This window comes from Myxine glutinosa, chromosome 2 (assembly GCF_964187855.1).
Source record: "Myxine glutinosa chromosome 2, kmMyxGlut1.1, whole genome shotgun sequence".
Taxonomy (NCBI): domain Eukaryota; kingdom Metazoa; phylum Chordata; class Myxini; order Myxiniformes; family Myxinidae; genus Myxine; species Myxine glutinosa.
The window spans coordinates 10,906,248-10,919,496 of record NC_136262.1 but is presented as its reverse complement, the minus strand read 5'-3'; the positions used below and the strand labels follow the sequence as shown (position 1 = coordinate 10,919,496).

The 13,249-nt window shown below is 49.7% G+C and overlaps 1 protein-coding gene across 1 annotated transcript in view; it reads left to right on the top strand.

The window, feature by feature from the left end:
* The window catches only part of MBTPS1 (membrane bound transcription factor peptidase, site 1), a 197,594-nt gene that overhangs the window by 57,291 nt on the left and 127,054 nt on the right, over positions 1-13,249 (top strand). Inside the window, exon 9 of the mRNA XM_078772991.1 lies at positions 8,700-8,802. Within this exon, the coding sequence (XP_078629117.1) occupies positions 8,700-8,802 (103 nt within the window). The remainder of the gene's footprint in view (positions 1-8,699; positions 8,803-13,249) is intronic.

Genomic DNA, 13,249 nt, shown 5'->3' with positions numbered 1-13,249 from the left:
TGACAAGGAGCCCCTTCGTGGTAACCCCGTCGGAGCGCATCGTCAATGGCGGCTAACCGAGCCGGTGTGAGGACGCACACTCCTCCGCGCAGCGCCGTTGTTGTAGTTGTAGTTGTAGTTGTTGTTGTTGTTGTTTGGGGAAGAAGACGGGAGGAGGCATGGGAAGGTCCTAAACTCACTACTGGTGCCATATAATCACATTCTGGTGCAACGAAGAGTCGGAATTAATGGAAACGAGTCCTTAACTGACATAGACTAAGAATAACTAGCAAGATGTCCGAAAGTTGTCTACGTGTGATGCGGTGGACCTGGGCACGACATTTAATGGGGGAAAAAGGGGAAGGTCGGTTCTACAGAGTGTTGTTTACAGACAATGGGACTAGGGAATGGGGGATTGGGGATAGTTGGGGAGTATTGGGGAAATAGGGGAATATTTACAAGCGGATATGGAGGCCAAATTCCATATTCGCAACATTGCACCCTTCTCTACCCTCGGGGCGACCCGACCCGATAAATTTTTACCTATTTTAGTGTGGCACTCAGATGTAGTTCCCTCTACTATTAACTCTACCCTGAGTGCGACAGTTTTACAGATATTCACAAATGAGTAAATATGTCCCCCTGCGACGTTGCACCCTTCTCCTCACAGAAACACACCCACAGGATAACCGAATCCGGAAAGAATTCGCAAACTAAACATACAGCCGGTAGGGAGCATTATTTACACGACTACGCTGCTATTTACACTACGATCCAGGACCTGTTTTTGGAGGGACACATGCAGATGTTATGCATAGAGAGCGCACGCATGCCAGCATCGATACACCAACCCACGAGTGCTCTGTGGCCTACGGCCTTTAATAACGTGCAGAGCACCCTTTCCCAGCACGAAAAGCACCACCCCATCATGTACAGTCAGCACCATCCGGTGCACCAATAAAGTGTTTATAATCACCGGTGGTGTCGCAGCCGGCCGATGTTCTGCCGCTGGTCTTGCCTTCGTGTGGTGCACTTGGCCTTCTTGCCTCTTTCAAAAATAAAGAAAGGCGCCAACCGCGTCCATTTCTATATTGTGGCCGTCAGGGGGCCAACTGTTAGTGGTTCACCTTGTATGGCATAGGTGCCACGTTGACCCATAGGTCCCTCCATGGGTGGTGCTTGGCCGCAAAAGAACTGCGGTCCATTGTGGGTGGCCACAAACATTGCGGTCCATATGGTGTATCGATCCAAGCAGCAAGCAGCGAAAGTGCAGGCCCACAACTGCGAAGCCAGCACCTCTCTCTCCTCTCTCTCTCTGCCCCAAAGCCAGATCCTCGGAGGTGGGAGACAAAAGAAGCAGACAAGTGAGTAAGGTGGTAAGGGCGCAAAAGTGCACGCAATGCAAGGTAATGCACACTGGGGGCACATGGGAACCAGGTGAGACAGGTACGTTCCTACCGTACGCTCCCCCCCCCCACCAGGTAACCTACATGGCCCCTCCCTTACCCCTTACTGTATCCACAAAACACAACACTACCCATAAACATCTACTTTACAAATCAACAAACATCCCTACTGTCTTCCCCGTTCCTCCCATATACCAAATTCGTCTTCTCTCCCTCCTAACCAATCAAATTTGCCATTTTCAACTCAACATCATAATTTGCCATCTCCAACTCAACATCATAATTTGCCATTACCAATTCATCATCAGTCCCTCCTAGGGAGGGAGAGATGGAATCACCCCAATGTCTCATCCACGTCGTGATGCGTCTCACAAATCCTCACCGCAATTCTCATTTCCTGCACAGAACAAAGAAAACACAGGTGTGGAGTCATCATCATCACCACAGGCAAGTGGCTGCGTATGGTGCGACAGGTTCATCAATCCTAACTATTTCCTAAATGACTTTAACAACTTTACACTACCCGGGGTCTTTCTCCGGCCAAACCATTGGCCCTCTTACACTATGGGTTCTAAAAACCAATTCCCATTGGCCAAACTGTGGTGCTTTTCAATTTGGGGTCTCACTCCCCCGATTCATCTCCCGGTGCCCTCGCACAATTTCTGGGCCGCGACGTGTACCTCTCCCAGCGGGTCTACCCACCTGCACACCTCCACCACTGCAGTTGCCTCCGAGCTTACCTGCTCCTTACCCTAACCTAACTACCTGGGGAAGGCCCTCTGGCGCTCTCCCCACTCGGTGCCCTCTCTGGCACTGGGCTGCCCGATCCACACCCGGGATCCTCAGGCACCCACTCACAACTACCGGCTCCCAGAGCCCACCTGCGGCCTCACCTGGCCAACATCCTCACAGTGGTGGAGTGCCCAACCAACTACACACACTAACAGGCTACACGCCCAGCCATTTCCACAACACTAATGCACCCATCCACAACACCATTCTGCAACCGCACCACAAATGCCAATATCCAACCACAATTTACCTGTACCCTCTACCTAACACTTACACTACCCGCCCCGGGTACTCGTGAAAGGGGTCCACTCTTCCCCCATCCACACCTTCGCACCATGCACACCACTCCGTACCACTTACTCCAACTCTCTCCACACACCTGTACTTGCACACCTGTGCTCCCACACCTGGTGCCACCTGCACCCTTCTCTCCCCAAGCGCATTCGCGCTGATCCACAACACTCATTACTCACACACTGCTCCACACACCTGTCCAGTTGCACACCTTTCTCGCGCACACTCCTGCGCACACTCTCCCGTCACACCCTCTGTAACACTTACCACACCGCGCTTCCATGTGCTCCCTCGCACACGCGCTACGACCGACTCACTCTCGCCAGCACCCTCACTCCTTGGCACGCACTTTTTCCTCACACACCCCAGAGTCGGACTTTCTCGCACACCTCCTCTTTCGCACACCAGACCTGTCGCACACTTCACCAACGGCCTCTCACGAACACCCGGGTCCATCTCGACCCCCAAGCTTCTTAAATCCCCTGGCGCATCATACGCACGACCATATTGGTCACCACTTACACCGGGTCCTCTTCCTCTTCGCTTCTCCTCCATCACCTGCGAATCCCTCATCCGGTTAATGAGCACATCATTACGATCCGAACACAGACTTTGGACCAATTCTTTTACTTCCTCTTTTATCTCTTTGTTATCCCCTCTCCGTCGCTTCTTAATTTCGCTCACCCCTTCTTCCACTTCTTCTAATTTCTGCTTCACCTCTTTTATTCCCCGGTACGTCTCCTCAAGCTCATCCTCTAAGGCTACCTTGACCGTTTCCATGTGCGTCCTCTCCTGCCGGTCCTTCGTCTCCATTACCTCTATCACCTCGTCCAACCTCGTTGTCAGTCCCTCACGTACCATCTGACATTCCCTCTTCGTCGCTACCAAGTCATTTTTTAAGTCATTTTGTGTCGCTTTTAAACCTCCCAATACCGCAGTGTTCCTTTGAACCTGCTCCGTTAGTCCTTTTGGTCCCTCTGTCAGTTGTTCCACCTCCTGCGTCAGGTCCTCTATGCCCCCTTGTAACTTTACAGTCCCCTTTCTCACCTCCTTCTCCATGTGCTCCTTACAGTGCCTCACCTCCTCGCGCACTCCTCCGACCTCCTCACTCACTCCTCTCCTGATCTCCTCTCCCATCACTTGCATCTCCTGCCCAGATGCCACCCTCATCTGCTCCATTTCCTCCCTGTGAGCATCCAGTTTGGCTTCTACCCCCATTCTGACCCCCTCTATCTGCTGCCCCATTTGGTTAACTTCCCTTTCCGCTTGGTCCCTCATGTCCCTCAATTTGCCTTCCATACTGTTTTCTAACCCTATTAACCCATTTCTCACCTCTTTTATCCCGTTGTCTAACCCCTCAAAATTATTGTCTAACTTCCCAAATTTCTTGTCTAACTCCTTAAAATTATTGTCTAACCCCTCAAAATTATTGTCTAACTTCCCAAATTTCTTGTCTAACTCCTTAAAATTATTGTCTAACCCCTCACCGGTACCCCTCGCTTCGTCCCTCATTACCCCCATTTGGTTTCCCATTACCCCCAATTGGCCCTCCAATCGCTCACTATCAGCCCTCATTTGCTCACTCTGAGCATCCATCCGGTTCCCCATTACCCCCATTTGGCCCTCCAATCGCTCACCCATTTGTTCCATAAGGGCCCTCATTTGCAACATAAAAAGGTTCGGATCCACCAGGGGCGCTGCCACGGTCGCGGGCGTGGACGCCGTGGCCACCTCGTGCGTGACAACGCTATTTTGCGACCCTGCCGCCCTCACTGCTTCGCTCTCCTCGCGTCCCTCAATTTGGTCCTGGACCGACCCTGCCTCACTCTCCCCTACCGGACCCCAGCTGTCTTGGTCTGCCATAGCGCGACTTTCAAAATTCGGGTTTTTATTTCCGTATAACAAAATCAAATTTCGCCGTTATAATTTCGCGCGGGAAACGCGCTCCGAATCGATTCTACTACAAATTTGGGCCTAATAAATTTAGTCCCGGGTCCGAATTCCACTCCTCGACACCAAATGTTACAGACGCGGCTTAGATGTTATTTACCGAGCGGTTTGGTATGACCACGTCTGCACAAGTTACCCGATTATACCCGAACGTTGACTAATCGCGCTACGCTAGATCAATGAAGGAAAAGACACGGCTGGGATTAAAATGACACGACACCAGGGATACGGTTCTCAAGACCTCCGGAGGAGGTTATATTAGTGCGGAAGGTTCAGATCACAGGGATGAGAGGTACAGCATAGAAAGACAAGCACTTAGACACACTCTTATATTAACCCCAACAGACGACAGATAAACGGGACAAAAGGCTGACTCACACGGGGATTGATGGCAAGGAAAGCGGGTATTCGATGGCCAGCACAAGGTGCACCTTGTGCTCAGGGACAGGATAGCGCGGCCCAAAAGATGCAGGAGGTCTCTCAGCGCTCGGAGGTGGCTCTCTTGTCTTCTCAAGCTCGGGGCGCATCTCACGTCACGTCCGGTACGTGGCCGCGTATATCCGGCGGGGAGTGACACGCCCTCGGCTCGTTAGCTCCGCCCCAGATGGAATCGGCACGTTGCTTCTCATTGGGTGCGTGCTGGGGGGGGGGGGGGGTTACCGGCTCCGCCCTTGACGAGGGGCTGACAAGGAGCCCCTTCGTGGTAACCCCGTCGGAGCGCATCGTCAATGGCGGCTAACCGAGCCGGTGTGAGGACGCACACTCCTCCGCGCAGCGCCGTTGTTGTAGTTGTAGTTGTAGTTGTAGTTGTTGTTGTTGTTGTTGTTTGGGGAAGAAGACGGGAGGAGGCATGGGAAGGTCCTAAACTCACTACTGGTGCCATATAATCACATTCTGGTGCAACGAAGAGTCGGAATTAATGGAAACGAGTCCTTAACTGACATAGACTAAGAATAACTAGCAAGATGTCCGAAAGTTGTCTACGTGTGATGCGGTGGACCTGGGCACGACATTTAATGGGGGAAAAAGGGGAAGGTCGGTTCTACAGAGTGTTGTTTACAGACAATGGGACTAGGGAATGGGGGATTGGGGATAGTTGGGGAGTATTGGGGAAATAGGGGAATATTTACAAGCGGATATGGAGGCCAAATTCCATATTCGCAACAATATATATATATGTATGTATGTATGTATATATATATATATTGTTGTGGATCTCGGACGTCGGCTCTCCCCTTATCAAGAGGTGGTTAAGCCCCTTGTCTTTGATCTTGCCGACGCGAGTCCTGGAAGTTATAACGTCCTTCCCGGCGCGGCGTTAGGTAGGGTTTGTTAGGCCTAGGAGTTCACTACTACCTAATTACTAACGCCGCCTGTAAACGAGGGAATAACTCCCGCTCGAACCACGGATAAGATGGAAAATGCCGAGCGGATAGCAATCCGCGATCCGAGCTGTTAACAAATGACTAGACCCGATTATAGCGGTTGCGATCGTGCCACGCTTACCCAATTGGAGAAAAGACTGATGCGATCAGATGGAGAGGAAACCAAGAAAATAGGAAGAACAAAGCAATTTATTAACAATTTACAGAAAGAAGAGGAAACGAAAGAAGGGAATGTACAAGGAAGAGGAAGAAGAAGCACACAGGGCAGCCTTAAACGGTCTTAACTTATTACCTGGACAAACGGGCCCGTCTCACACATACAGATACTCACACGGGGATGGATATGGTCGGTTGAGGGTCCGGCGATTGCGTCCACCTCGTACGGTCCCCGACTCGTACCAAGCAGATGGATGAAGAACAGCAAGCAGATGAAGAACAGCAAGCAGGCTCCACGTGGCGTTGGCGCGAGCGGACAATTATAATGCGGGGCGAATGGTAGGGCTGGGCTCTGGCGGTTACACTGGCGGCTGCGTATTTAATCAGAATAGGCGCTCACAATGCACGTTTCTCATACGAGTCCTTTCAGCTGCGCTCGCCCCCTCAAGTTCTTTGGTTCAACACTCCGGTTTATAACTCAAGTCCTGTAACAATGCCAACGCTGCAGTCCTCTGGTAAGTCCTTCTCAATGTGCATTTCCAACCAGTCCTTTCACAACCAATGCTTCTCATAAGTCCTTTCAATGCGCTCTCTCCCAATAAGTCCTGTGAAAGGGCTTTGCGTTCGCGCTTTTATAAGTCAAGCAAGCGATCGCTCCGCCAGCCCAAAAGCCACGCCTATCAGGCGATCTTACCTCAGCCCTGGTTGGCTGGTCATCGCTTACCGGCCCCGCCCTGATGGTGGGTTGACGTGGCCACACCTCCATTCCTGTGCTCCGCCTCCTTTCTCGGGCTTTACCTCGTGGCTTATGGCGGCGTTGAGCGAGCTCACGGGCAGCGAAGGCTGCGGCCAAGGAGTGTACCAAATTGGGTGGGCCATGGGGTACAGACTGGAGGGCGCGCTTAATGGCGTTGCTTGGATAGGGAGGCTGGCAAAATGAATGGAATGGGGCCTACTCCTTATTTGATTGACACAACGCAGATTCAACTATTGGAAACATGGCCTTATCTATACACATACTAATGAAATAACTGAAGTCCTATGGTGACCTACGTGTTGCTTGTGGCCTATCTATGGGGTGCTACCTTTAACTTTTAATGATGTCATATTTACAAGAGTGTGGGTTCTCAAAACCGCAACAATATATATATATATATATATATTTTCCTCAATTTTTTTTATTTCCTCAATCTCTCATTCATTTGTTTTGATCTGGAAAAAAAAAAAAAACTTCCATTAAATTTTGAGGATATATGATTTGATAAAGGGTTAGGTTAGCAGGACATTCTAGAGGTATGCAAGCTTGCTTCTAAACTGTCTGGCCTGGATTTGAATCCCGACCCAGCTATAAACTGCCATCCTGGAGCTTCACAGGCAGGGTGATTCATCAACCTGTGTGCCTTTCCTCAGGTGGACGTTAAGCTGGGCGTCAAAATTAGTTGGGGGACATTGAATGTCCCCCAACACCACGCCACCACGCCACGATGTCCTTCATGAAGACCCGATAAATTATCGGGCAAATTATTTGAAAGTGAAACAAATCCCTTTTTGGTTTCATTTCTTAAATACGATTTTAACACATTGATGGATACTTTTTGTTTACTTAGGTTTTCTTTCTGTAATTCTGTAACATTCGATCCATGTTATATGTTTTAACAGAGGAAGCGATAATTGCTGAATTCCAATTAAAGTGAGCTGTAGAACCATGCTGATTAATTTTGGACAGTGTCCTGTTTAAAACATAGGAAACTCTATATGACAGACGAAGGAGGATGCAACCAGGTCTCGCAGGAATATACACACAATACCTTTTAGAAGTCTTCCAAGTTCCACTAAAGCAGTGGTTGGCAACCTTTTTGTCCCCCGTCGCACCGCGGAGCGAAAGGGGGACTATGGTTTTCCCCTCCGCCCGTGTGTGCGTGCGTCGGTGCGTGCGTAAGCGAAGGACCGAATTATAATTTGGTGTGCGGGTGCAACCCACGTCAAAATCCAAGATGGCCGCCGCCATGTACGTCTGACGCCATGTATGTCTGAACCTTGTGAGTGGAATTATTTTGAAAAATAAGCGAAGTACCAACTTCTAATCTGGTGTGTGGGTGTATCTAGGCATAAGGAAGAACGCCATTGAAAATTGGGTCGCCACGTCAAAATCCAAGATGGCTACCACCATGTATGTCTGAACCTTGTGAGCGGAATATCTTGAAAAATAAGCGAAGTACCAACTTCTAATCTGGTGTGTGGGTGTATCTAGGCATAAGGAAGAACACGATTGAAAATTGGGTCGCCCAATGGAATGCTCAAAACGTCAGCTTGTTCCCCACGGCAGGTAGTGTACCTCGATCAACAGCCTGTTGATTCCATTCATTGTTCTACCTGCCCACAGACGCAGATCAATACGTGCCTTAACGCAGACTAGTTCAACGTTCTTCATCAAGACCAGCTTGACTTTCTGAAGATTTGATTCTCTATCCTTAATACTGTTGCCTTCAGCTGGATTTGAGGCCGCAACGTTCGCAATCCAAGCTCGGTGTCCTTACCAATAGGCCATTACTGTCCATTACCTTCCTAATAATGCAAATAGTGTTTGTTGCAAAAAACGTTTTTGCACATCCATCCTTTATCTGTGAGCAGCTCACACCATTGGTTACACAACCGGTTAAGATGGAAAAGAAAAGGTGATGTTAGCATCCTCAAATGCCTGATTGAGAATGATGTTACACATGTTATGGTTTGACAGGACGCTCAATAACCCTGCCGACCAGATGGATGTGATTGGTGTTGGTGGCATAGATTTTGAAGATAACATTGCACGCTTTTCTTCCCGTGGCATGACCACTTGGGTAAGTAAGCCTCTTTGCTTCTTTTCCTTTTCTCTGTGCTGCATGCTGATGCCACGCTGTATCATTTGCACGCTCATTCTGTTCCTGAGAATGAAATGTGTCTTTTATTTGGCTCTTTGATGCAGTATCATCAGTTTTTTCATTTGTTGTTGTTGCTGCTACAAATTCCTATGCTTATGGGAAGCCTGCATGCTATATAACATACAGGATGAGGATATTTGAAGACATCGGTGAACTTTTTAAATGACCTACAAAGACACGCATTGGTAGCCAATGGTTAAATGAACACTGCATGTGCGATTTATACCTGGGATCCCAGTCTTAGGTTTGTACGAAGATGGGAACACCAATTGGCTAACCAACGGGTTTTTTAAAATCTATTTCAACTAGAAGCTCACTACAGGAGCTGCCAGGGGGAGGAGGGGTCATGTTATTATCTTTATGATTATTATTATTATTATTATTATTTTCCCAAATTTGATGGAATCAAATAAAACTTGCACATTCACAACTTCATTAATCCTTGAAAGTTTCAGCTTCCTTGGTCAAATCCCTTTCAGCTCCTTTCAGGAGTAGATCATACATACATACAAACATACATACATACATACATACATTTGACAAAAAAAAATGGAATCACCTGGGTCACCAAGCAACGACTTCCACACAGGTGTGTGGCCCATGTGTTAATGAAGCAAGTCACATCCCAGCATATTTAGGATCATGTCTAAAAATGCAGCACAGGCCTGGTTGCCTGTAATTATGGCTAGCATGGCTGCAAAAGGAGACCCTCTCCCCCTGCACCCTCTACATCCCCTGCCCAATGCCCCCATCCACAGAGCACGTGTGGTCACCCAATGGTTTCATGAGCATGAACACTGATGTTATCCATATGTCACGGCCTTCTCAGTCACCAGATCTGAACCCAATTGAGCATTTATGGGATATTCTGGAATGATGCCTGAGAACGAATTTTCCACCTCCAAACAGGAATGAGTTGATTGACTTTTTCGTGGAAGAATGGTGCCGCATCCCTCCAGCAGAATTCCAGATGCTGGTGGACTCAATGCCACGGCGCATACAGGCCGTACTGGCCGCACGTGGTGGCCTAACGCCATATTAAGTGACTTAACATTGGTGTTTCCATTTTTTTGTCCACTACCTGCACATAGGTACATACATATACGATTATACGGTATACACTTGCCCCATTATATTGTTGCGGATATGGGATTTGCATCCATCCATATCCGCTTGTAAATATTCCCCTATTTCCTCAATACTTCCCAACTATCCCCAATCCCCCATTCCCTAGTCCCATTTTCTGTAAACAACACTCTGTAGACCCGACCTCCCCCTATTTCCCCCATTAAATGTCGCACCCAGGTTCACCGCATCTCATGTAAGACAACTATAGGACATCTTGCTAGTTATTCTTAGTCTATGTCAGTTAAGGACTCGTTTCCATTAATTCTGACTCTTCGTTGCACCAGAATGTGATTGTATGGCACCGTTAGGAAGTTTAGGACCTCCCAATACCTCCCCGCAGCTCTTCCTCATGGTTCAACAACAACAACAACAACAACAACAACAACAGCAGCGGCGGGCACGGGGTGTGCGCGTCCTCACTCCGGCTTGGTTGGTAGGGGGTGTTGGGAGGGCACCAGGCCTTTCCAACGAGCCGCCATCGAACATGTGCTCGACGGGGTTACCAAGTAGGGGCTCGCTGTCAGCTCCTCGTCAAGGGCGGAGCCCAGTAACCCCCGCACCCAATAGAAGCGGCGGACCGGTCCCATCTGGGGCGGAGCCAACCAGCCGAGGGCGTGTGACTCCCCGCTGAGCATGCGCAGGAAGAGGGAGGTGACGTCAGATGCGCGCTGAGCTTGGAGAAAGAAAGACGCCACCTCCGAGCGCTGTGAGGCCTCCCTGCATCTTTTGGACCGTGCTTGATCCTGTCCCCGAGCCAAGGTGCACCTTGTGCTATCAACCGACCTGTCCTTCCCTGCCATCAATCCCTGTGTAAGTCAGCCTTGTTCCGTTTGTCTGTGGTCTGTCTGGGATAGATAAGATTGTATCTAAGTGCCTATCTCTTCTGTGTCTTTTACCTCACTCTACCTTGTAATCTACCCCTTTTCTCCACCACTAATTATATCCTCCTCCGGAGGTCTTGAGAACTGTACCCCTTGCGTCGTTTCATTTATCCCAGTCGTTGTGTCCTTTCCAATCATTGATTTAGCGTAGCGCGATTTGGCCAACGTCTGGGCGAATCGGGTGAGTTGGGGAAGAATCGGGGGAACTGTTAGGTCGTGGTGGACCATCCGCTCGGCCCATCATAACATCTAAACCGCGATCCGTAACAATTGGTGTCGAGGAGTGAGATACGAGGCCCGAAGCGCGCTTAACGCGCTCAAAATTACAAGCAGTTGGAAATTGTTTTGTTTTACAAAAAACCCGAATTTTGAAAGTCGCGCTATGGCAGATCAAGACGGCTGGGTTCCGGTAGAGGAGAGTGAGGCAGGGTCGATCCAGGACCAAATTGAGGGACATGAGAGCGAAGCAGTGAGGGCGGCAGGTTCGCAAAATGGCCGCTCGCGCACGAGGTTACGGGCGCGCAAAATGGCGCCTCGCAGATGGCTACGGCGACCGCGCCCGCGACCGTAGCAGCGCCGCTGGTAGATTTGAACCTTTTTTAATACAAATGAAGGCCCTTATGGCCCAGAATAGCGAACGGTTAGAACAAAGGATGGGGTCCAATAGCGAGAAATTGAGGGAGGACATGGGGGCCCAGATCGGAGGGTTAGGGAGTAGAATAGAGGGATTAGGAAACAAATTTGAGGGGGATTAGACAATAGATTAGGGGAAATACAGGAGGGGTTAACGGGGGTAGAAAACAGAATGGCCACTCAAGAGAATCAAATGGAAGGGATGAAAAAGGGGTTAGAGGGGTTAGAAAACAGTATGGAAGGCAAATTGAGGGACATGAGGGACCAAGCGGAAAGGGAAGTTAAAAAAATGGGGCAGCAGATAGAGGGGGTCAGAATGGGGGTAGAAACTAAATTGGATGCTCACAGGGAGGAAATGGAGCAGATGAGGGTGGCATCTGGGCAGGAGATGCAAGTGATGGGAGAGGAGATCAGAAGAGGTGTGAGTGAGGAGGTCGGAGGAGTGCGCGAGGAGGTGAGGCACTGTAAGGAGCGCATGGAGAAGGAGGTGAGAAAGGGGACTGTAAAATTGCAAGGTGGTATGGAGGAGTTGACGCTGGGAGTAGAACAACTGACAGTGGGACAAAAGGAGTTGGGGGACCAGGTAAAGAAGAACACAGCGGTAATAGAGGGTTTAAAATCGACACAGAAGGAGATGAAAAAGGACGTAGGGGTAATTAAAAAAGAGTGTCAGACGGTACATGAGGACCTGACGAGGAAAATGAACAAGGTGGTAGAGGTGATGGAGGTTAAAGAGCGGGAGGTGCGGGAGCATATAGAAAAAAATAAGGTGGAGTTAGAGGAAGAACTTAAGGGGGCGCACGAGGAGATGAAGGAGGTGAAGCAGAAATTAGAAGAAGTGGAAGAAGGGGTGAGCGAAATTAAGAAGCGACGGAGAGAGGATAAGAAAGAGATAAAGGAGGAAGTAAAAGAATTGGTCCAAAGTCTGTGTTCGGATCGTGATGATGTGCTCATTAACCGGATGAGGGATTCGCAGGTGATGGAGGAGAAGCGAAGAGAAAGAGGACCCGGTGTAAGTGGTGACCAATATGGTCGTGCGTATGATGCGCCAGGTGATTTAATAAGCTTGGGGGTCGAGATGGACCCGGATGTTCGTGAGAGGCCAAGAGTGAGGTGTATGGCTGGTCCGGAGGGTATGGAACGAGGGTGCGAGCGAGAGGGTCCGGTGATGGGAGAGGTGCGAGGTGTGAGTGAGCAAGGTTGTGGTGGTATGGAATGGGTAGCGGGTTGCGGAAGTGTGACCCATGCATCGACACCAACAGGGGTAGTTTTTAGAGGGACAGGGGAGGCACGGGAGCCCCTTGGGGGTAATGTACTGTGGGGGCCCGGCCGGTTCGGCCCCGCGCTGACCCCGCAAGGGGCGACGCACGGGGTCCGGCAGGCGGGCAACGACTCGCATACGAGGTGGTCCCACAAGGTCCCACTCGGTCCCACTCACGCCGTATAACGGTGGGTAAGGGTGGCATCCCTGCCACCCTTCCCATGAATGGGGGGGGCAAATGCGCTATAGATTATGGGGTTGATGGCAATGAAAACTAGCCCGGGTGGGTTAGGATATTGTGTGTAGGGACCTAGAAGATGACATTAGGTGACGTTAAGGTTAGATGGTGACAATGATACCTGTAGTGGGGACGTAGTAGCTTAGTGTTTGATAATGACGTGGGAGCGCTGAGTGTAAGGGAAGACGGAGAAGCGCAAGTTTCAGAGGGGAGTAGTTAGATGAG